Source organism: Bombyx mandarina, chromosome 28 (genome assembly GCF_030267445.1).
Source record: "Bombyx mandarina strain Sakado chromosome 28, ASM3026744v2".
Lineage (NCBI taxonomy): Eukaryota > Metazoa > Arthropoda > Insecta > Lepidoptera > Bombycidae > Bombyx > Bombyx mandarina.
Genome location: NC_143233.1, coordinates 861,989 through 885,485, shown reverse-complemented (window position 1 = coordinate 885,485; position 23,497 = coordinate 861,989). Strand labels below are relative to the sequence as shown.

Sequence of the window (23,497 nt, the reverse complement as noted above, 5' to 3'; positions counted from 1 at the left end):
CTCGTGTATTGTTTTTCCGCTATCTGACAATAAATGGCATTGTAGTTCTTGAGCGTTCTAGATGTTACTAGATCCTTCGATATTCGTTCGGCTAATCGGCGATAGATGGCGTTACTCTTACCGGTTTAATAATACTCGTAGTTTCCGTGGTCGAGAATTAATGTGAAGTGTAACTGGACGCATAAGTCTGCACTTTGTCGAAACGCCCGCGACTGTGGGTTGGTGTACAGTTACTACAGGGAATGGTCTGGTTGTAATTCTATTACCGTATGTATACGCGAATAGTCAAACATAGTTTTTCATTCACCTAGCGATAATCCCAACGTTGATCGGATTTTAATGGTAGCTATTGTCATGAGATTTGTACACTTGAATCAACAAAGATTGCATAAATTAATTTACGTGATAACTTTTATACTTGCACACAGATGCGTTGGTGGTGTAATGGTCAGCATAGTTGCCTTCCAAGCAGTTGATCCGGGTTCGATTCCCGGCCAACGCACGCTTTTTTTTTATTTATATCGATATATCAATGTGTTTTTATATTATTTTGGTGTTGGTATTGGCATTGGTTTTATCGTATATATTTTTATGATCAAACCTGACACAAAAAACCTTATTCATTGTAAGCTTGTAAGAGTAGATTAAGCTATATCTTTTCTCCTGCAGAGCATATCTTAAGTCAGGGCGGACAGTCATTATAAAACCGAATGATAGCTCAAAGGGCGATCTTCTAATTTGATGTTCTTGAGGTCCTTAGAATCTTGAAGCATTAATAAAATATATATTTTGTTTTTTATGTGGTTAGATGCACGGGTTGACGCTAGGCTACGATCTATTTCGGCTTCAAGACAAAAACTGACTTTAAGGTATCCGTGAATTATGACCGGACAATTACCACTTTCCATTGGCCAATAATAACCACTCCAATTCTCCCTGAAGACTGACGAGGGGCGGTAAAATTCGCACAATGAGGTCTACAGAAAGTATCCACCAAATTGTACCGCCAATTGTACTTTTTTTTGTATTTTATGTATCGCACTGTTTTTGGTGTACAATAAAGAATACTCTCTCTCTCTCTCACTCTCTCTCAAATATGTTCTTTCTTGTCTTTGATAGGAGCCTTTATCGGTGGCATTATGGGCGGGATGGTGATGCGGTTTGGCAGAAGGACGGTGCTCCTGGCCACCGCCCTACCCTACACGCTGGCGTGGCTGGCCACGGCGCTATCAAGCAGCGTGCACATGGTATCAGCCACCTCGTTCTTCGGGGGAATGCTGATCTGCTGTATAAATATGACGACACAGGTAAGGATAGCATTGTAGAATTTAACGGCCGTCTGGTATAGTGGTAAGTGACATGGTCACTGCACAAGGTGGTCGCGGGTTCGAATCCCGCCAAGGGAAGATATTTGTATGATAAATATAAATTTCTTTTCTAGGGTTATGGATGTATATTAAATATATGTATGTGTATAATAAAAATCATAAATTTATTTCCGTTATCTGGTACCTGTAACACAAGTTCTTTACGAACTTAGCACGGGACCAGTTAACGTGGCGTGATTGTTAGTAGGTATATATTTATTTATAAATTTATTTATTATTAGTAGAATCCTTTTTAATGGTCGGATGAGGGTGACCTTATAGGCTGTGGTCCACCTGGTGTTGAAGTGGTCACTGATACCTACGCGAACGAATATGTGAACGTTAATATTATCATTATCTTAATTTTCAGACCCTAGCTACGTGGTAGAAATACATGGTACCTGGTTACTGGAGCCCATAGACATCTACAACGTAGACGCGCCACCTACCTTGAGATACAAGTTCTAAGGTCTCAGTATAGTTACAACGGCTGTCCCACCCTTCAAATCGAAACGCATTACTGCTTCACGGCAGAAATAGGCAGGGTGGTGGTACCTACCCGTGCGGACTCACAAGAGGTCCTACCACCAGTAATTACGCAAATTATAATTTTGCGGGTTTGATTTTTATTACACGATGTTATTCCTTCACCGTGGAAGTCAATCGTGAACATTTGTTGCGTACGTATTACATTAGAAAAATTGGTACCCGCCTGCGGGATTCGAACATCGGTACATCGCTCAACACGAATGCACCGGACGTCTTATCCTTTAGGCCACGACGACTTCGACGATTATTACGACTTACGATAAATAGTATACAATAGTTTTCTTCCATTTACGAGCCCTCATATAAGTTTTCGCTACTCTGCTTATTTCTTCAGCTGAAAGATCATGCATCCTTGTTCGAAGGTTGGGACAACCATTACCATAACACAGCTGAGACTTTGGATTGATCTCTCAAGGCGATATCGTTGCGATATCATTAAAACCAAGTGAGTCGTAACAAGTTCAGTCTTCTAAGCCAAAAAAATGCCAATTCGAACTAGGCTTTTATTTTGTTTTGTTTTAGTCTCGTAAAAACAGTTTATGATGAATAACGTCTCAGGACAAAAGAACGCTAAGCTGCTTAGTTAACCAAGTGTTCGACACTCATTGCTGTAGCGGATACGTAATGTGTAAAAATAAACTCTACTATTAAAGGTCAGAAAAGACTCCTCCTACCTTGCTATGCTACACAATTGCTTCTTTATATTGCATAGATAGGTAGATGATCTGACAGCCTACCTAGTTTTGAGTGGTCACTGGAGTCCATAGACAGTAACAACATAAATGCTGACCATAAGATAGTTCCAAAGTCTTCGTTTTACAGTACATAAGTGGCCCATCTTTAAAACCGAAAAGCATTACTGCTTCACGGCAGAAATAGGCAGGGCGGTGGTACCTACCCGAGCGGGCTCACAACACGCCCTACCACCAGTAATCACGTAAATTTAAATTTTTGAGTGTTCGAATTTTATTTCTATATACCGTGGTTTCAGTCATTCATGAAAATTTCTTAAGTACGTATTTAGTTTGACAAATTGGTACTTGCAGGATTTCAAACACAAGCATGGTCGCTCGATACGAATGCATTTTAGCTTTTTATCCCACAAAAGCTTCATTTAAGCAATACAGCCTCATATAATATATTTTCTTAACTAATACCCTGTTAGTTAATGGCTTAGTTTATGGAGCACAGACTAAGTACTCTCCGGGCTTGTAAAACCTCTGGACTATTGCGATGGACTTTAATCTTATGTCGTAAGGTAGACAATGGCTGTATAGTATGGAAGGCGGCTGTTCTGCACCTTAAGTTCAACTGGAAAACAAATCATTTACTGCTGGTAGATGACGTATTTACTGAGCTTCTCACTGGTAGGCACCATCGTCTTCTATATATCTGTCGCAAAGCTGTCGATGTGCAATCCAATCTAAACATCAGTTCGACGCCAGGTCCACCTGAAGACGTCTTGGTAGACGGCGTTCATTTTTAAGCTATTGCATAGCTTTTATCGTGGGCTTTGAGAGCTGCGACCGAATCCAGAAATTCCGTAACGAAAATAAAACCTAACACCGCCACTCCGCCTACCATGTAGCTCGCATTCAACATATTCACACGTTTCCCTTGTGTAGTGTCTGTGAATAAGCGCGCGGCGTGACGTCGCACTGCATGCGCATCTGAAAAGTCTGCCCATCTCTCTCTCACGCGGTCTAGCTTATGAGTGTGAAGGGGCAGTTAATGTTTTGCTTTATCTATTGGTTCCGGTAACTATTTAGAATTGAGTGTACCTACCATAGAACTTGTACGCTAGCATGCGCGCCGATCGGAATGCCACTGTGTCCTTTAACAGACCATTGCAAATTACAACAACGAACAATTTGCGTTTTACAAGCCTTACACAAACTGCACAAAAACTTTCTTACACGTACGAGAACGCATATTTCTGTCATAGATTATAAAGGTACTCAAAGTAGACGCGAAAGTTTTCTAATGCCCACTTTTAAATAAAACTTTGAAAAGGATTAGACAGATTATTTGTATTAGGTTGCACCCTTTATGTATCATTATAATTTTAGTAGGATTTTAAACCTGTTGATAGAGTACACAAGAAGAGTACTGGTATCTTCGATGGGAGAGCCCAATTCCCTCCCTGATTTACGGATAAGAGTGTTTTAGTAAGTCATCTCACATGACTAAGTATTCCCAATAATAAGTATAACCAAAAAAACCCGTCCTAAAAGAAGCTACATCATTACAAATATAATTTTCTGTCTCTGACGCGTAACGCTTGTGCGAGAGTCAAGGAGATTCGTTTAGGTGTCACCATCTTGGCAGTAACACATACCCCCTCCCCCGGTGCGGGGATCTCGTAAGTTACCAACAAATCAACAGAAAAGTATACTTACATAGTTACCGGGCTACTTGTAAGCTTACCTGTTAAATGTAGTATTTAAGTGACTATCATTTAAGTGAAAGATCTATTCCACCATGAGCGGCTGTCGAAGTTCACAGACATCATTAATGTGACCACAACCCATCTTGAGACATCATTAGTGCGAGTATTTTAACTCCTTGCTCTCTAGCTTCCCTTCGTTTGCCGCTAGGGGCGCTGTTCCAACTCCATACAAATTTGAGTTAACTTTTACGCGATCGAGAACGTTAAAGAACTCTCACCAAGCGCACTAACGCGACGAAGTAATAGTCGAAGTCTCAAGTATTTCTGTTTCTGTCAAGAGTGCACATAACTTTGGCCTTTTTGCAGTAATACCCACGACGGTAGTACCTATTTCGGACAATCTACCTTTTAATCTGTGACAAGTTTCTCAGTAGAGCTTTCCGCGTTGAAGCCATAATTTTAACGTAGCGCTTTCAAAAGGCTTTTTTATTTTGTAAATCGTAAACGCGTTTTTCGTATACATTTTCAGTCTTGTATATTGTTAATAAAAACGTAGACACTTATTGTTTCATTGTTGTTAGTTCAACAAAATGTAGGTGCTCGTTACACCGCTGTGTACGATCTATATATTGATAGGTGAAGCAAAACCGTTTGTACCACTATTTGCGAAACTTGCGCGGACGGAGGAGTATGAAATTTCCCACACTTATAGAGAATAGAAAGTGCAGTATATTGATTTTTTTTTTAATATCCATAAAAAATTGAAGTCGTCGTGGCCTAAAGGATAAGACGTCCGGTGCATTCGTGTTGAGCGATGCACCGGTGTTCGAATACCAGGCGGGTACCAATTTTTCTAATGAAATACGTACTTAGCAATTGTTCACGATTGACTTCCACGGTGAAGGAATAACATAGTGTAATAAAATGTAAGGCCGCAAAATTAAAATTTGCGTAATTACTGGTGATAGGACCTCTTGTGAGCCCGCGCGGGTAGGTACCACCGCCCCGCCTATTTCTGCCGTGAAGCAGTAATGCGTTTCGGTTTGAAGGGTGGGGCAGCCGTTGCAACTATACTGAGACCTTAGAACTTATATCTCAAGGTGTGTGGCGCATTTACGTTGTAGATGTCTATGGGCTCCATTAACCACTTAACACCAGGTGGGCTTGAGCACGTCCACACATCTAAGAAATTAAAAATAAAATAAAAAATTCGACGAGGACGGTGACCGGTGCTTGAGAAGCTTAAAAGCACGTCTACATTGCCGAGATTCGACGAAAGTTCACGCATTATTCGTTCCCATAAGGTTCTTCGTATTTGATTTTGCTTGAGCATGAACGCTTCCAGAAAATCATCAAATCTTTTTCTTTTTAACTTAGATGGGTGGACGAGCTCATAGCCCACCTGATGTTAAATGGTTACTGGAGCCCATAGACATCTACAAGGTAAATGCGCCACCCACCTTGAGATAGAAGTTCTAAGGTCTCAGTATAATTACAACGGCTGCCCCGCCCTTCAAACCGAAACGCATTACTGCTTCACCGCAGAAATAGGTGGGGTGGTGGTACCTACCCGCGCGGACTCACAAGAGGTCCTACCACCAGTAAATCTTTCAAATAACGCGTTGTTATTAATAACGTAGGGCTATTATACACGATTGCCTATTTTAATTGGCACGATTTACGCCGGAAACTCAGTACGATTTGTTGGACGCAAGTGCGAAATTAATTTCACTGATAATCATCAATTAAGACATCCGGGTAGTACAAAATTAGCTATGAACGTAACTATAAATAAAAACCGAAGATTTTTTGTTTGTTGTCTGTATCCACTGTTTTTTTTTATTGCTTACATGGATGGACGAGCTCACAGCCCAACTGGTGTTAAGTGGTTACTGGAGCCCATAGACATCTACAACGTAAATGCGCCACCTAGCTTAAGATATAAGTTCTAAGGTCTCAGTATAGTTAGTTGTTTACGTTTTGAGTACCGATGTAAATGAGGGCTCACACATATTAATGCTACCATTCTGCCTATTTTTATCACAGGGCAATCTTTCGTGGTAGCCTGAAGTGGAACTTAGCTGGTAAACTGGCAACTGCTTTAGTAACCGTTTAATCTAAAACTATTCTCCTTTGTCTTCAGGTATACGTCACAGAAATAGCAGTTCCCGAGATCAGAGGATGCCTCAGTTCCGTATTGAAGATTCTCAGTCAGATCGGCATCCTAATATCATTCACTTTGGGAGCGTACCTCAACTGGTACCAACTCGCTCTGATGGTAGCCGCCGCCCCGATACTCTTATTCTTTGCTCTCTTCTTCATACCAGAAACTCCTTCTTCCTTGCTGCTGAGAGGAAGGGAAACTGAAGCTGAGGATAGTCTGCAGTGGCTCCGTGGACCAGACGCGGACGTACGCCAAGAACTAGCCACAATCAGGACCAACATCTTAGCCAGTAAGCTGTCAAATGGGACGAACACGGGCAAATTCAAGGTATTGCTCTCGAAGCGGCTGACCAGACCAGTACTCATCACGTGCGGCCTAATGTTCTTCCAGAGATTCACTGGAGCAAACCTATTCAATTTCTACGCAGTCAAAATATTCAAGAAGACTCTAAGATCTATGAACCCTCATGGAGGGGCAATAGCCACTAGCGTTGCGCAGCTGTTGGCTTCTTGTTTGTCGGGGATGCTGATCGACAACATCGGAAGACTACCGCTACTCATGATAAGCGGGGTGATGATGTCCATAGCCTTGGCCGGCTTCGGTTCTTACGCTTACTACGAAGAAGTCATAAGAAATACGACCGATTTAACGAGCGCTGAACCAGGATCATACGACTGGATCCCCTTGCTCTGTGTCCTGACGTTTACCATAGCCTTTTCGTTAGGCATCAGTCCGATTTCGTCTCTATTGATTGGGGAGCTGTTCCCTCTGGAGTACAGGAGTACTGGTAGCGCATTAGCGACGAGTTTCAGTCATTTGTGCGGATTCGTGAATGTTAAAACCGCTGCAGACTTCCAAGATCAAATAGGGCTCTACGGTCTGTTCTGGATGTACGCAGGTATCTCGGTCCTCTGTCTGCTGTTCGTGGTGCTATTTGTTCCGGAAACGAAGGGCCGCGAAATAGACGAGATGGACCCGAAATACGTAGAGTCTTTGTGCATAAATCGATAGTGACAGCCGAGATGAAGTTTCTGAGATTTATTCCCGCAGTATTAAAACTGTAAGTATTATAGTCCTTCAAAGTTCCTTGACACAAGCTTCCGGTGGAAGCACGAAGAAGTCCGTTATACTTTAATCTGATGATTGGCGAACGACTTTTAACCGACCTCAAAAAGGAGGTGGTTCTCAATTCGATCACATTTTTTTAATCTATTTCACCTCAGATTTTGATGATTCTGTTCTTTTTTTCAATGCTAGTAGCTTGTATGATCCGATATTTTGTCCAAATTTTCGATTATAAGAATCAAAGGTAGCTAATTAAGTCCAACCAGTCACACTTCTCTTCAGTCGCTTGACCCTAGTAGAGTTGAAGCTTCTGAAAATAGTTTATAGGTTATTTTATTCTACATAAGTCAAACTTAAAGGTTCAGCCTAGATCCCACCATAGCTCTAACTGTATATATAAGCATCCTCTGAGTATTATGACGACTTACTGCGATCGCCAGCTGGCATTTACTGGTGGCGGTCTTATTGCCCGCACGGGCTGGTACCACAACCCTGCCTATTCCTGCCTATCTCGACTGTAAAGCATTCGCTTTGAAGGGCGGGACAACACTGCAATACGCTTAAAGCTTCAATGTCTTAAAATTGTTGACGGCTTTTACGTGGTGCTGCCTATGGGGTCTTGTAACCACTTCGCACCACGCCGCCAGTTTTTCACTCGTCCCAACCCATTAAAATCATGAGGCCCGTTTTTAATATGGCAACTAATTAGTTTCATAAGAATTTTGTAAATATAACTTTCGTCTACCAGCCCGACACAAATAATATTGACTGATTATTATATAAAGCTTATTTTCTACTGTCCGGACTGACGAAAGGTCGATCTGGAATTGGTCTGGTCGCAGCTTAAACCCTAGTCCCGAAGTCTGCGTCTATAACTGCGAATACTCACAGATCTGTTTTATTGTTGAATAATAATTTAAAAATGTAAGTTTTGACTAACATAGAGTACGTTGAATGTGTCCAGTGTGTTTAGTGTGAGTTTTTTAACGTTCTCGATAGCGTAAAAGTTAACTGAAATTTGTATGCAGTTAGAACAGCGCCTCTAGCGGCAAACGTAGGCAAACTTTCTAACTCCATACAAATTTGACTTAACTTTTACGCTATCGACAACGTTAAAAACTCGCACTAAGCACACATGTTAATGTGTTAATTTTGGTTGAAGATCGGGCGTCTCTGTCTGGCTTGACGTTTGTAACTGCGTTCGACAGGGACGGCTATAGTTATAAATATAGTTTTCTATCCTGCTCGCTCTTGTGCTAGTTAAATGCGAGTATGCGACACGTTACGATTCAAATCAGTTGTTGTGATTGTATATTATACTAATAATTCGTATTTTAGATAAAATATTGTAGGAATACTGTTACGAATTAGGTACGGGTGAAAATGTTCGAAAAAAAAAAACTAGGCTTTTATAAATCACATGAGATTTTTCTTAACACTATCGATATTCTCTGTGCTTAGTGAGAGTTTTTTAACTTCTTGATAGCGTAAAAGTTAACTCAAATTTGAATGGAGTTGGAACAGCTTCCCAGCGTTTGCCGCTAGGGGCGCTGTTCTAACTCCATACAAATTTGAGTTAACTTTTACGCGGTGCGTCAATGATATTGTCATGTCGTCTCAAATTCTTTACTCGTGTCGCTAAGCTGAATAAATGCATTTAAGTCTACTTTAATATTGTCCAAATCACAGTATTCACGTCAGAGGGACGTAAATAAATAAATAAAATTAATTTTGTCTATGAAGGAAATGTGAAATATATTGTTGTTATTAATGAATAAATTAATAAAGTTAAAAATAATGCATAAATAGATTTTATTACGACAATTATTTCGAATCTTTGGTGCTAGCCGGTGCCTTCTTCGCGAATGAAAGTGTTAATAATAGATTTATTATATTAAATACGTGAAATTTTGTTGTTAATAGTTTATTTATTTAGTTAAAATATTATATTTCGAATGCCATATACAATGTGTAATGCTATTGTGTTGCGTTTCATTGTAATTATACAATTTTTTGTACTTAAAAAAAAATCGAATTTAAGTGTCTCAATAAAGATTGAATACAAAAGTACAATGATTTTATTTGACTGTCATTTTTTTTTATTGCCCTATACGCAGACGAGCATACGGCCCACCTGATGGTGAGTAATTACCGTCGCTCATGGACGTCATCAATGCCAGGGGCAGAGCCAAGCCGCCGCCTACCGCTTTCAGGAGCTAAGGCTAAATAACATGGAATGGTATTTTCATCATCGAATCGAAGGCATCTATATCTATATATTAATACGTGAAGCAAAAACTTTGTATCCTTTTTCACGAAAATTGCGCGGAGGGAGGAGTATGAAATTTTCCACACATATAGAGAACCTAGAGAAGAAGCGCCCAATGGTAATATTTTTTTCAAATTATGGATTAAAAATACATTAAATCAATAAAGAAAACATTACACACACTACCATGTATTTGACACACACACATATACTCTTTGTTTATTGTCAAACTTTTGTTATTTCTTAAAGTCTGTAGTCAAATTGAGAATAGATTAAAATTGTTTATCTTTAATATTACGAGTATTTGTGTATACTGTAGTCTTGGCGAAATCTGTAACAATAGAACCATAATAATGTTGAAACTTATAATTTCAATTAATTATAGTCGAATTTCGACTACTGCGGGACCACTAGTAATTACAATTACTTTTATGACAGGACGCTCGTCCGTCTGTCTATCTTAGTCGCTCGTAGCCCTGAAGAATGTAAAAAGGTACCATCTAAAAAAAAAGAGAAGAAAAAAGCGCGAGTTTAAACTATATGTTTTTTTTTGTGTCCCGGTAACAATACCTTTAAGCCAAGCGGTGTATTTTTTTCTTACAAGTTTAATATGAAAAATGTATGTACTTGAAGCGCCATGAATAACGAAATGAAGTTGATTAATTGAAAACTTTAATTAATTGGGATGATATTTTTTTTATTGCTTAGATGGCTGGACTGGCTTAACTACAAAATAGAAATGAAGCGTTGTACATTAAATGCTCTCGATTGTCGGCAGAAACGAAAACTTTGAGCTTTAATTACTGATATTTTTTATTTTATTTTTTATTGCTTAGATGCGTGAACGAGTTCATAGCCCACCTGTTGTTAAGTGGTTACTGGAGCCCATAGACATCTACAACGCAAATGCGCCACCCACAGAAATAGGCGGGGTTGTGGTACCTACCTACCCGCGCGGACTCACAAGAGGTCCTACCACCAGTAAGAAATTAAACAAGATGAGATAATATGGAATATAGTCCCAGTATAATGTTGATTATTTTGCTGAGACTTTTTCAGTGGACATTTTTGGAAGAACCCGAGAAGCTTATCTAATGGATTTGTTTTATTTTCCCACGTGCACATTCACAGATGCTCAACTAGGCAACAAACCACCGTTATTACACACATGAAAAACACTTCTTCTTCTCCATCGCTCCCTCATTGCTGAGGATCGTGACTCCGTTTCAGCTTGTCGACTGCCTGCCTCCATTGGCTCCGATCAGTTGCCTAGTGTGGTGCAGCGCTAAGTGGTCCGCTGGTTTGCTCGGAGATCTTGTTGGACCAACTTTTGGGGCACCGGCCTCTAGGACGTTTTCCTTTTACTTTTCCAGTGACCATCAGACGTTCCAAGCTATCCACACCTCTGCGGGCAACGTGGCCAAAGTAGCGCATTATGGGTTGCAGACCGGTGGTAGACAGGCGTTTAATAAAAAACACTAAATTTATAAAATCAACACAATTCATAAAACAACATGGCCACGTGGGTACCACGATGCTATCTATGACTGCGTGACGCATCATGCGTTGTGGCTTGAAGTGATTTCAATAAAATTTAAACTCTATCTGCTTTGACATTTGGACAAACTCAACTAGATTACAAAAGTCGAAAAATAGCGCCCCAAAAGTTAAGGCGTTCGGTACTCGTGTCGAGCGATGTGAGAGTGCCGGCGTTCGAATCCCGCTGGCAGGTAAAAAAAATTTTTCTAGACAAACACGTACTTAACATGTGTTCAGAAATGACTTTTTTAATTTTTTTTATTGCCCTTGTAGGCAGACGAGCATGCGGCCCACCTGATGGTGAGTGGTTACCGTCGCACATGGACTTTAGCAATGCCAGGGGCAGAGCCAAGCCGCTGCCTACCGCTTAATACTCTCCACAAGCCTCGTTTGAAGAAGGACATGCCATAGCGCTCGGGTAACACCGTGGAGGGGAGCCATTCCATAGCCGGATGGTACGTGAAAAAAAATACGCACGCTGGAAACGCACTGTCGACTTCTACGATAAAGGATCATATTATCGTGTACTAAAAATTAAACCCGCAAAAAAATGTAATTTGCGTAAACACTCCGAGTTCACGGCCCGCCTGATGGTTACCAGAGCCCATGGACATCAACAGCATTAATCCCAACAAGCACTTCTCACCAATTATATTAATAACACGTAGATGCACGATTCATTTCATTGTAAATTTTTTTTTTTTTTTAAATAGTTATTCAAAAAAATAGATCAATTACATTTCTAAATAATTATTTAAAAAACATACATCAATTACTTTTCACGAACAGAATAAATAAGTAATGTTTGAAACTTTATCGAGACAAATTTCACTTTTTAAATATTTTTTCGTAGATTCTAGAACATAAAATATTCAGCGCCTGATTAAATCTCAAAGCAAAATGAATACGCAGTTTTGCTATTCTAAGCTGCAAGTGATTTTCAGATTTGTTTTAAAATGACTTATGAAATAAATTATAGTTTAAAAAAACTAGCATAATACGCTTTTATAGAAAATCGAAGTAAAAATAGTGTAAGAAAAAATCATTTTATTGTAAAATACCGAATTTCGAGTTAAGCCGACATTTTGAAGGGGGTCAAAAGCACGCTCAAAGATTCCGTTACATACTAACATACAAACGTCTGAAGCTAATAAAAGCCTATTAATCTATATATATAAAAATTAATTGCTGTTCGTTAGTCTCGCTAAAACTCGAGAACGGCTGGACCGATTTGGCTAATTTTGGTCTTGAATGATCTGTGGAAGTCCAGAGAAGGTTCAAAATGTAAATAAATATGAAAATGCTCGGAATTAAATAAAAATAACAATTTTGTTTTTCCTTTGATGTGTGGGGGACGGATTCCTTTTGTTTGTTTTATGTTTATTTTATACAAAAATTTAGGTGTTTTATTTATCGATTGAGGCACTACGAAGTCTGCCGGGTCAGCTAGTTATTTATAATTGTGACTACAACTTGCTAATACCGAAGAAAACACAACATAATATGTAAAATTTGTAATTACAATATAACTTCACCATTAGGATCGTCTGATCTAAAAAGTTCATTGACCCTCGAAACTCTTCACTCCGAAGTGTTCCTCCATTACCTTCAAGGGCTATTTCCGTGTTCAATATTAAGCTTAATTATAAAATGATTTATGGTTAATCGTAAATCTTCATTCAGTTATCGTCTGTCTGTTTTCGTATGCATTACGATTAATTTCAATTCATACGGGCACTTTGAGCAATTTGATGTTGGCTTTTTTATTAAGTAGACGGGCAACTTTGTTAAGTTTTATTTATTATTTTTTTTATTGCCTAGATGTGTGGACGAGCTCACATCTCACCTGGTGTTAAGTGGTTACTGGAGCCCATAGACATCTACAACGTAAATGCGCCACCCACCTTGAGATATAAGCTCTAAGGTCTCAAGTATAGTTACAACATCTGCCTCACCCTTCAATCCGAAACACATTAGTGCTTCGCGGCAGAAATAGGCAGGGCGGTGGCACCTACCCACGTGGACTCACAAGAGGTCCTACCACCAGTAATTACGCAAATTATAATTTTGCGGGTTTGATTTTTATTACACGATGTTATTCCTTCACCGTGGAAGTCAATCGTGAACATTTGTTGAGTACGTATTTCATTACAAAAATTGGTATCCGCCTGCGGGATTCGAACACCGGTGCATCGCTAGATACGAATGTACCGGACGTCTTATTCCTTAGGCCACGACGACTTCAAATATTATCGACGACGAATACTCACGAACGAGACGTGGTACAGGTGTGGCAACCACCAGATCTGCAGCTCTTCATTTAATTCAGCTTTTAATAGCTTCTAGATGTACAGAGGCACTGGAATGCTTGTTTTTTTTTCTTTCTTTTTCTTAGATGGGTGGACGAGCTCACAGCCCACCTGGTGTTGCCACGTACCATCCGGCTATGGAACGAGCTCCCCTCCACGATGTTTCCCGAGCGCTATGACATGTCCTTCTTTAAAAGAGACTTGTGGAGAGTATTAAGCGGTAGGCAGCGGCTTGGCTCTGCCCCTGGCATTGCTGAAGTCCATGGGCGACGGTAACCATCAGGTGGGCCGTATGCTCGTCTGCCTACAAGGGAAATAAAGAAAAAAAAAGTGGCTACTGGAGCCCATAGACATCTACAACGTAAATGTGCCACCCACCTTGAGACATAAGCTTTAAGGTCCTCAGTATAGTTACAACGGCTGCCCCGCCCTTCAAACCGAAACGCATTACTGCTTCACGGCAGAAATAGGTGGGGTAGTGTTCGAGTTTCGAAGTCCCATTTGTCTAAAAACCGAGAAGTATTGCTGATTTGTGGTAGAAATTAGTAAGGTACATGTCCCTGAAACTGCGATAGTTTAAGACAAATATTTTTTTGTTATGGAAACTAGCGACATCTTGTAGCGGATGCCCCTAAACTTATATATTGTTAAAGTTAAGGCATTTAATTGTTGAGTAACTAAACACAGAAAATAAAAAATCAATAAATCATTCAAGTCTTTATTTCTTATAGAGAAATTGATTAAATTTTATCAATTAGTAGTTTCTGAAATATTTAAAAAACCTTCATTAAAAATAAAATTAGGGTAGGTAATATGTTACTGCCATCTACACGAGCAATGAGAAACTAATCGAAGCGAAGCCACCTAGTGGCCGACACCCGTAAGCATTTTTGTTGAGTGCTTGAGTTACTTATCTATAACTTATGTGGTTCTTTTTTAATGAGAGTAGAGATAAAACCTATCGCATGGCCAGCTATAAAATAAAAAAAATATAAAAGCAAAAGTCAAAAAATAAAAAAACAAGACTATCGCCGACCGCAGCGCACGCGTTGTACACGCACACGCCGCTTGTTTTATTTTTATGGACTCTTATTAATTTTCTATAATATTAAATTACGAACTCTTACTGACGATCATATTCGTCGTTGCGCGAGTGGTATACCAGTTATATGGACAAATAATTTAGAAGGGTGCCGTGTCAAGTCGCCGCCATTACGGGTCGTCCAGCAGTGACGTTGAATTCTACAGCCTAGAAGAAGCTAGCGACGGGTTGGCAGGTACGTCTACTCCTCATAACCTAGTCTCGGCATGTCCCTCTTTTTGTACGATACTCGCCCCCGCAAAAGCTTCCTTCAAAAATATTGAACCAGCGCACCGCCGTGGTGAAAATTTGTAAAGAGTTTTTCCCCCTATTATGAGTATTATCTATGATAAGGTAATCGAAACTAAAACGGTACGTCTTGCCGGATTTGATCTCTGGCTGACTGCAACCATTAGGACACTATTAAAAAGGATAAGCTACACGTAACATGCATTTGAGCAAATATTTGCTCCAAAACTACGAACATATGATGTGAAATTCAGCTTAATGGAACGTCTGAAACAAAACTCGGGCCGCGTGTAACGAAATAAACAGTTTGGACAGCTTGTCGCCGCCGAAATCACTAAGCCTGAGGTTTACTTATACAGGGCGTTGTAATGACATTTTTTTTTATATTTTTCAAAAAATCACTTTGTTTTCTTAGAATTTAAACACGCTGTGGGATCGCCGTTGTTGGGATGGGATTCCCATTTTATATATAATTTTAGAGGTTGTGTATAAATTATTAACAGAGAGAACAGCGCCATCTCTCGGACGATGTTTGTACTACACCAAAAAAGTTTCGTTAGTCAAGTGTCAAAAACGCGAAATAAATGTACTTTCTATTTATTTAACAATAATAATAAAACTCTAAGGAATCCTGCAGTGATAAAAGTATCTCTACAGAAGATCCAGGACCACAGATTCATCTAGATTTCTTCAACTCAACTCTAGTAGCAGTAATTCATCATTGAGTCAACGATGGGTAACACCGTCTTACCAATTTCTGCTGCGAAGCATACGTTCTGGTCTGGACGGGAGACCTGTTATATATTTATATTTTTTATTGCTTAGATGGGTGAACGAGCTTACAGCCCACCTGGTGTTAAGTGGTTACTGGAGGCCATAGACATCCACAACGCAAATGCACCACCCACCTTGAGATATAAGTTCTAAGATCTCAGTATAGTCACAACGGCTGCCCCGCCCTTCAAACCGAAACGCATTACTGCTTCACGGCAGAAATAGGCAAGGTGGTGGTACCTACCCGCGCGGACTCATATCATACAGATACTCCTGCCTCACGTCTCAAGGTGGACGGTGACAATCACTTTGTGACCTCCCAGCGTTATCAAGTGTCCTACGGGCTAGCTCGGCCACAGAAATTAAAAGGTTTGTTTTGAACATCCTGTATAGTATGTATAGAGATGGCAGTGGGACGTTTCGCTTAGTCCACACGTTCATTTGACACATTCACAGCTAATCCTGTCTTAGCCTGAATAAAACACTAAGGGTATGCGAGACAAGAGTAACGTATGCTCTAATCGCCGCTAAAGCTACATTAGACGAGTCCATGTTAATGAGGCAGCAGACTCGTTACTGGTGGTAGGACCTCTTGTGAGTCCGCGCGGGTAGGTACCACCACCTGGCGTATTTCTGCCGTGAAGCAGCGTTTCGGTTTGAAGAGCGGGGCAGTCGTTGTAACTATACTGAGATCTTAGAACTTATATCTCAAGGTGAGTGGCGCACTTACGTTGTAGATGTCTATGTGCTCCAGTAACCACTTAACACCAGGTGGGCTGTGAGCTCGTCTACCTATCTAAGCAATAAAAAAAAACTTAGAAATTTGCCAATCTACTGGTACTGTCGAGGGGCTATTCTGGCTTCTCCGTGACTGGTGGAGAGCTCACGGCGATAAACCTGAAAGAATTTACTAGCATCAGCCCTAGCAAGAGCAGTTTTAAAGTCATCGTGGCCTAAAGGATAAGACGTCCGGTGCCGATGTTCGAATCTCAGGCGGGTACCAATTTTTCTAATGAAATACATACTCAACAAATGCTCACGATTGACTTACACGGTGAAGGAATAACATCGTGTAATCAAAATCAAACCCAAAATTATAATTTTCGTAAATACTGGTGGTAGGACGTCTTGTGAGTCCGAACGGGTAGGTAACACCACCCCGCCTATTTCTGCCGTGAAGCAGTAATGCGTTTCGGTTTGAAGGGCGGTGCAGTCGTACTGTAAAAACTGACACCTAAGAGCTCTTTATTTTTATTACCGGCCGGTATCAGCCCGGAGAAATGTGAATAAGCATTAAGACTGTCCCCGATATTTTATTTAAATACAATTATGTTTATAAGAGTAATGTATATAAAATATGTATAATCATATGGAATGCTATCACCACCACCACCACCACCACCCTGCGTATATCTGCCGTGAAGCAGTAATGCGGTTCGGTTGATTCGGGGCAGCCGCTGTAGCTATACCTTTGAACTCATATCTCAAGATGGGTGGCGGCATATACGTTGTAGATCTCTATGGGCTCCGGTAACCACTTAACACCAGGTGGGACGAGACCTCATCCACCTAAGCAATAAAAAAATTAAAGTTCTAGACCGTAGCTTGAGGCCAAGTCGCAACGACATTACCACCACGAGGCTTGGTAATGAATTGTAACTAAATTGACAAGCATAACAACCGTCGCGGGCAGGATTATATTTTGTATACAGTCGGAGCAACTAACGCGGCACAGATTAGGCTGGATTCAGAGGTTTCCGTCTTTCGGCTTGCGGGGCCGAATGTGCGTTTTTTACCGAATCTTTTCGATATTTATATATATATATACCGTATTCATATATATCATATCGTAGCATCGTAGCATCGTTGTGATTCCAAATTCGATGAAACGAAAAAGCGACAGTAAAAGAGACAGACACATAAATTAATAATAATTTATTTATTTCTCTCTTATAGGTATAGAACAAATACAAATGGAAAGTAGCCTTATAATTTATTTTGTAAGTCTTTGAAAGTGTGTATGTGAACGTTTGTGTGTGTGTGAGTGTGTGTGAGTGTGTGTGTGTGTTTATACAGCTTCTCATTTTTTTTATTCCTTTTATTTTATTCTTGGTTCTCTTTGTGCTCTGCTCCGTACCTAATATTCATACTTAATACATTCGGAGTAAATCTATAATACGTAATATATACGAATAAAATGTAAAATAATTATTACACTTTGTAACGCTATGATCATTATCTATATCATTACTAAAACCTACAATTATCCTTTTCCCGAAATTTTTTCTCATTATCTCAAGCTTTTCACTTCTATGTGCTTCTTCTTGTTCTATGTTCTTCTTATGTGCACATCAAACAGGCGTTGGTGGTGTAATGGTCAGCATAGTTGCCTTCCAAGCAGTTGATCCGGGTTCGATTCCCGGCCAACGCACATCTTTTTTTACTTTTGTGATTAATAAAATATAATTGACTTTTTTTTTCAGTAACTGATATTTGTTAAAGAAAAAGAACTAGAAACAGAACAGAAAGAACAGAAATTTATTTTTAACTGCAAGTAGCTTCATATAGTGTTAGCTCTGACTGGCACTATTACGATTTGTCCTTTTTTTTTTTTTTTTTTTTTTTTTTTTCGGGTAGAGGGCCGAACCTCCTACGAGGTCCCCGCGCAAAAGGGGCGCGCGGGGTATGTGAGACTCAACGATCTGCATGGTGTTGTGAGCAGACCGCGGGCCCAAGGATTTTAGAGCCCACCCACTAAACGACTCCTCTGCACTCTTACACCCGACGTCCGATCCCCTCCGAGGTCAGAACCCGGATGAGGTAGGGGGGCTACCGCGGTCAACACTACAACCAGACGGCGCGGCTCACCCCAAGGACGCCCAGCCGACGGAGCCTTCGAGGCGAATCGAAGGCTCTGAAACGTCGGCCGTCTCGGTACGGCAGCCCGTCGGGCCGCCCAGACGGTGCCGCTGGTGTCCCGGAATACCCCGCTGGACCAGAACCAGCCTGCCGGGTCGGGACGCGATACACCGTCGACCGGTCGCTCTATTCACTCCACGGCAGCGCGCTAGAGTGCTGGTAGCGCGCCGCGCGGCCTCACCCCCTCAGGTCGCCCCTTGACCTTCACCGGGGGGAGGCCGCCACCTACAGGGGCCGGGACGTACGGGCGTATTCCCGCCTCCGGCCCCCGGCTCGACGGCGACGGATCGGTGCGGAAAGGGAAGAGCTCTCCCTCTCTCGCTCCGCCGCCTCCTTCTGCGAGATGGTGGACTCGCAGAAGTCGAGCATCGCCTTCCAGGACGCGTCGCTGCCGAGCATCGTAGCCACGACGCGCGGCAGCGAGAGGTCCTCTCCAATGACCGCGACGAGGGCGGCGCGCTGCTCGTCAAATCCAGAGCAACGCGCCAGCGTGTGTTCCGCTGTATCTTCCTCGTCGCGGTCCGCGCAGTGGTGGCACTGCGCCGTCGGTTCCCTTCCGGCTATCTTGTGCAAGTACCGGCCAAAACAACCATGGCCGGTAAGCATCTGCGTTAGCCGGAAGGTGAGGCATCCGCGGTCGCGGCCCACCCAGTCCGCGAGAACCGGGCGGACCGCCTCGACGGTTCGGAGGCCGGCCGACGGGTCCGCCAAGCGGCGAGACCACGCCTCCAGCACGGACCGCCGAGATTGGAGCCTCCGCGCTCGAACTACTCCTTCGCCGGGGCGCCCTTCCCCCCTAGAGCGGAGGTCGCTACGCCACCGGTAATCGGCAGCGAGCGCCTCCGCCTCCAGGTCCCAGGGTGGCGCCCCGGCGAGCAAGCACGCCGCCTCGAAGGAGACGGTGCGGTATCCTCGGATCGCCCTGACCGCGATCGCGCGCTGCGGACGTCGCAGCGCGGCGACGTTCTGGCGGGTCAGGGCGTGGCACCATACGGGCGCGCCGTATAGTGCCATCGACCGCACCACCCCCATGTAGAGGCGGCGCGCCACCTGATCGGGACCCCCGACGTTTGGAAGCAGCCGGCTCAAAGAGCCGGCCGTCGCCATCAGTCGAGGGCCCAACTTCTCAAAGTGAGCGCGGAAGTTCCACCGACCGTCCAGTTCGAGGCCGAGGTACCGAAGACCGGTCACCCCGACCCCGACGCGGACGCCTCCGATCACGAGGTGGGCACCCAGAGGTGGCGCTCGTCCCGGCCCGTGAAATAACAGGGCCTGGGTTTTGTCGAGCGCCACCTCGAGCCCCAACCGTCGGATCCTAGTGACGACGTGTGCCACGCCTGCGCACGCCAGACGGGCAGACTCCCGGTAGTCCCTCCCCGGAGCCACGACCAACGTGTCGTCGGCGTAACAAATTACGCTCAGCCCGGGGAGGGATTACGATTTGTCCTAGTGTAAAGTGCTTTCCTTCTTTTTTTTATTGCCCTTGTAGGCAGACGAGCATACGGCCCACCTGATGGTGAGTGGTTACCGTCGCCCATGGACTTCAGCAATGCCAGGGGCAGAGCCAAGCCGCTGAATACCGAAATGTAATGTGAAAGTGTAGAGAAACGGTATTCTAACGTTAACATCGCATAGATTGCATCGGCAAATGAAGTTGCCAAATATGAAAACTGGTACCGGAGCGATGGCAACACATTCAGCGATTGAAACCGAGTGTAAGGTTTAACAAACAAACAACGCTTCCTCAAAGTATTCGGAAACCAGTTCGGTGTTTATTACTATGGTGGTAGGACCTCTTGTGAGTCCGCACGGGTGGGTACCACCACCCCGCCTATTTATGCCGTGAAGCAGTAATGCGTTTCGGTTGGGGGGGGGGGGGCAGCCGTTGTAACTATACTAAGGTCTTAGAACTTATATCTCAAGGTGGGTGGCGCATTTTCGTTGTAAGGGTGGCCCATAAGTCCTTTGAAAAGTAAAATTTGAATAAAACGAACAGGGCGCGCGTGAGCGGTGCAGGGGAAGCGGGGGGAGTAACTTCGGTTTCTGGGAATTTAGTCGCGATGGAGCGTTTTACCGGAGCGGACCGTGCGTTTTGTGTGCGCGAGTTTTATAAAAACGACAATTCGGCAACCGTTGCGCGGCGTAAATTTCGAGAACACAAAGGTTTACACAACTTTGACGACACTCCAACTCTTCAAACGATTAAGAACTGGGTTGCTAAGTTCGAGGAGACCGGTTCGACGTTAGATAAACCGCGGTTGGGTCGCCCAAGGACGTCACGTACGGAACAAAACATAGACACAGTCTATTCGCGAAAATCCGACACAGTCAACTCGTAAGCGCGCCAGAGCATTAAACGTATCCAGGACATCGTTACAACGGATTTTGAAGAAAGATTTACATATGCACCCTTACAAAATTCAGTTGGTTCAAGAATTAAAGGAAACTGACGGTATTCAAAGACAAAATTATGCGAATGAAATGTTGAATCGGTTTACTTCCTTCAATAACATAATGTTCTCTGACGAGGCTCATTTCCATCTTAACGGGCATGTTAGTAAACAAAATTGCCGCTATTGGAGCCCCATCAATCCAAAACTTAAGCATCAGAAGCCCTTACATAGTCCGAAAGTGACTGTTTGGGCCGCTATGTCAGCCCATGGTATCCTAGGGCCTTACTCCTTTGAGGATGGCAGAGGGCGCGCAGTTACTGTTACGTCGGAGCGATATGTGGCTATGATCGAAGAGTTTTTCATACCAGAATTGCAAAACTTTTCAGGCTTTAATGCCAGGACGTGGTTTCAACAGGATGGGGCCACTTCTCACACCTCTAACACTGCTATGCCCGTTATCCGTCAACTTTTTCCTGGCAAAGTTATCTCTAAGAGAGGAGACATTTCCTGGCCTCCACGTAGTCCAGATCTGACCCCGATGGATTTTTTTTTGTGGGGCTACCTTAAGGCTAAAGTATACGACACAAACCCGCGGTCAATTGAGGCCCTAAAAGAAAACATCCGCAGAGAAATGACAAGCATTTCAGCAGTGACGTGCCGCGCAGTCATCGACAATTTTAGACGTCGTTTGCAAGAGTGCCGTGATCGCAACGGATTACATTTAGGAGATGTTATTTTCAAAAAATAATTCCCGTTTTTTAAGCTTTTTATGTAAATAAAAATTTAATTCATAATGTAATTAGTTTTATTTTAATAATTTTTTTTCATATCAAAGGACTTATGGGCCACCCTGTACATGTCTATGGGCTTCAGTAACCACTGAACACCAGGTGGGCTGTGAGCTCGTCCACCCATCTAAGCAATAAAAAAAAACCAAAATCTGTGGATCGCGTGTATAAATTGTCATAGCGACTCATCGAGCTCTAGCTTAACTTTCGGTGAGTCACTTAACCTGGCGAGAAACTAAGAAGAGTAAAGATCTTCTTCTCAGTGGGTCGCGTTTCCGATCCGGTGGTAGATTCTGCGAAGCACTGCTCTTGCTAGGGCCAGCGTTAGCAACACTCCCGATTTGAGAGCCCCGAGAGCTCACCTACACACTAGAGTAACGCTGATATAGCCTCTCAAGGCTATGAGCATAGGTAGGGAAAAAAAACCTAAAGGCTCAGTCAAGAGGGATGGGACTTGCTAACAGCTGCCCAAGCGCCTCCGAAGGAGACCTAACAACTCAAAAGTAGCTGCTTCACGAATCACGAATGAATACTGACTGCGAAGACTTCCTACCACCTGTTTCGGAATTAAGATTAATGTTTGTACCTAAGCATGTAGTACAATCTTTTCACATCAGTGGGCTTAGTACGAGCTTTTTAACGTTCTCGATAACGTAAGAACTAATTCAAATTTGTACGGAGTGGGAACGTTTGCCGCTTGGGGCGCTGTTCCATCTGCATACAAATCTGAGTTAACTTATGCGGGATCGACAACGTTAAAAAACTCGCATTAAGCACACAGTATTGTGGTATTCCAGGCAGTACTACCAATCGGATTCGCATTCGGCCGCGGTATCTGTTGCCAGCACTAATCTGTGCACACCCCATTTAAGATGTAAACACACAAGTATAGGTAACCTACCCCACAAGGGGGCTGGGTAGGCTGGGTTCAGTCGTGGCGGCACTGCGCCGCTATACGGACGTCGCGGGGGTGACAAACGCTAACCCTGGAATTTAAGCAAAAAAAAAAAAAAAAAACCTAAAAATCGAAAAAGAAATATGGCATTACGTATTTCAAAATCCGAAATAAAGGCATAATGTTTTGTTTTTATTTAAGTGTTGCAAGTTAAATCGGTAATCGAATGTGCATACTGAGGATGTGATAGAAAATCATCGAAAAACTACACTATATGTTTCCACGTAAGTCTTAAGTTTTTCTTGTACAGATAAACGTCCCATAGATTCAATACATCACGTAATTAAGGTTATCTAACTAAATATGTTACATGACATTACTTTAATTCGAGATATACAGAGATTTTAAATGCCTCTAATGTAGTAAACAAACTTACATCACACGGGGATGTCGTATTTAAAAAAAATTCTATATACTAAAATCTCATCCTTGCGGATTCATCCTGGTCACACAGGATGGCGGCTCTTTTAAGAATTAACGTATAACAGCCCAAACCGTACCTACAGAATTTTCACCTTTTTTTTTTAAATAGCCTTTTATTTTAAAGTGAAAATTCTGTTATTTTTTTACCCTTGCTATTATCTGGTAGCCTTTGAAGCTATCTCAGCTACGCCCTGACGAGTAGGTCAGCTAACAGGCTCTAACTGAGAGTATTTTTCTAACACTAGTCCTAGCAAGAGCCGTGCT

At 42.4% G+C, this 23,497-nt stretch overlaps 1 protein-coding gene and 2 non-coding genes across 3 annotated transcripts in view; all 3 read left to right on the top strand.

Annotated features, from left to right (window-relative positions):
* LOC114249836 (facilitated trehalose transporter Tret1) overlaps positions 1-8,757 on the top strand; it is a 127,695-nt gene extending 118,938 nt beyond the window's left edge. The window contains exons 4-5 of the mRNA XM_089739047.1: positions 1,120-1,307; positions 6,449-8,757. Of these exons, the coding sequence (XP_089595173.1) occupies positions 1,120-1,307; positions 6,449-7,480 (1,220 nt within the window). The 3' untranslated portion in view covers positions 7,481-8,757. The remainder of the gene's footprint in view (positions 1-1,119; positions 1,308-6,448) is intronic.
* Positions 431-502, top strand: TRNAG-UCC (transfer RNA glycine (anticodon UCC)). The gene has a single exon. It is a non-coding gene; the product is annotated as a tRNA-Gly (tRNA).
* A 9,357-nt stretch (positions 8,758-18,114) lies between the features above and the next one.
* TRNAG-UCC (transfer RNA glycine (anticodon UCC)) lies at positions 18,115-18,186 on the top strand. The gene has a single exon. It is a non-coding gene; the product is annotated as a tRNA-Gly (tRNA).
* Positions 18,187-23,497: the final 5,311 nt, after the last annotated feature.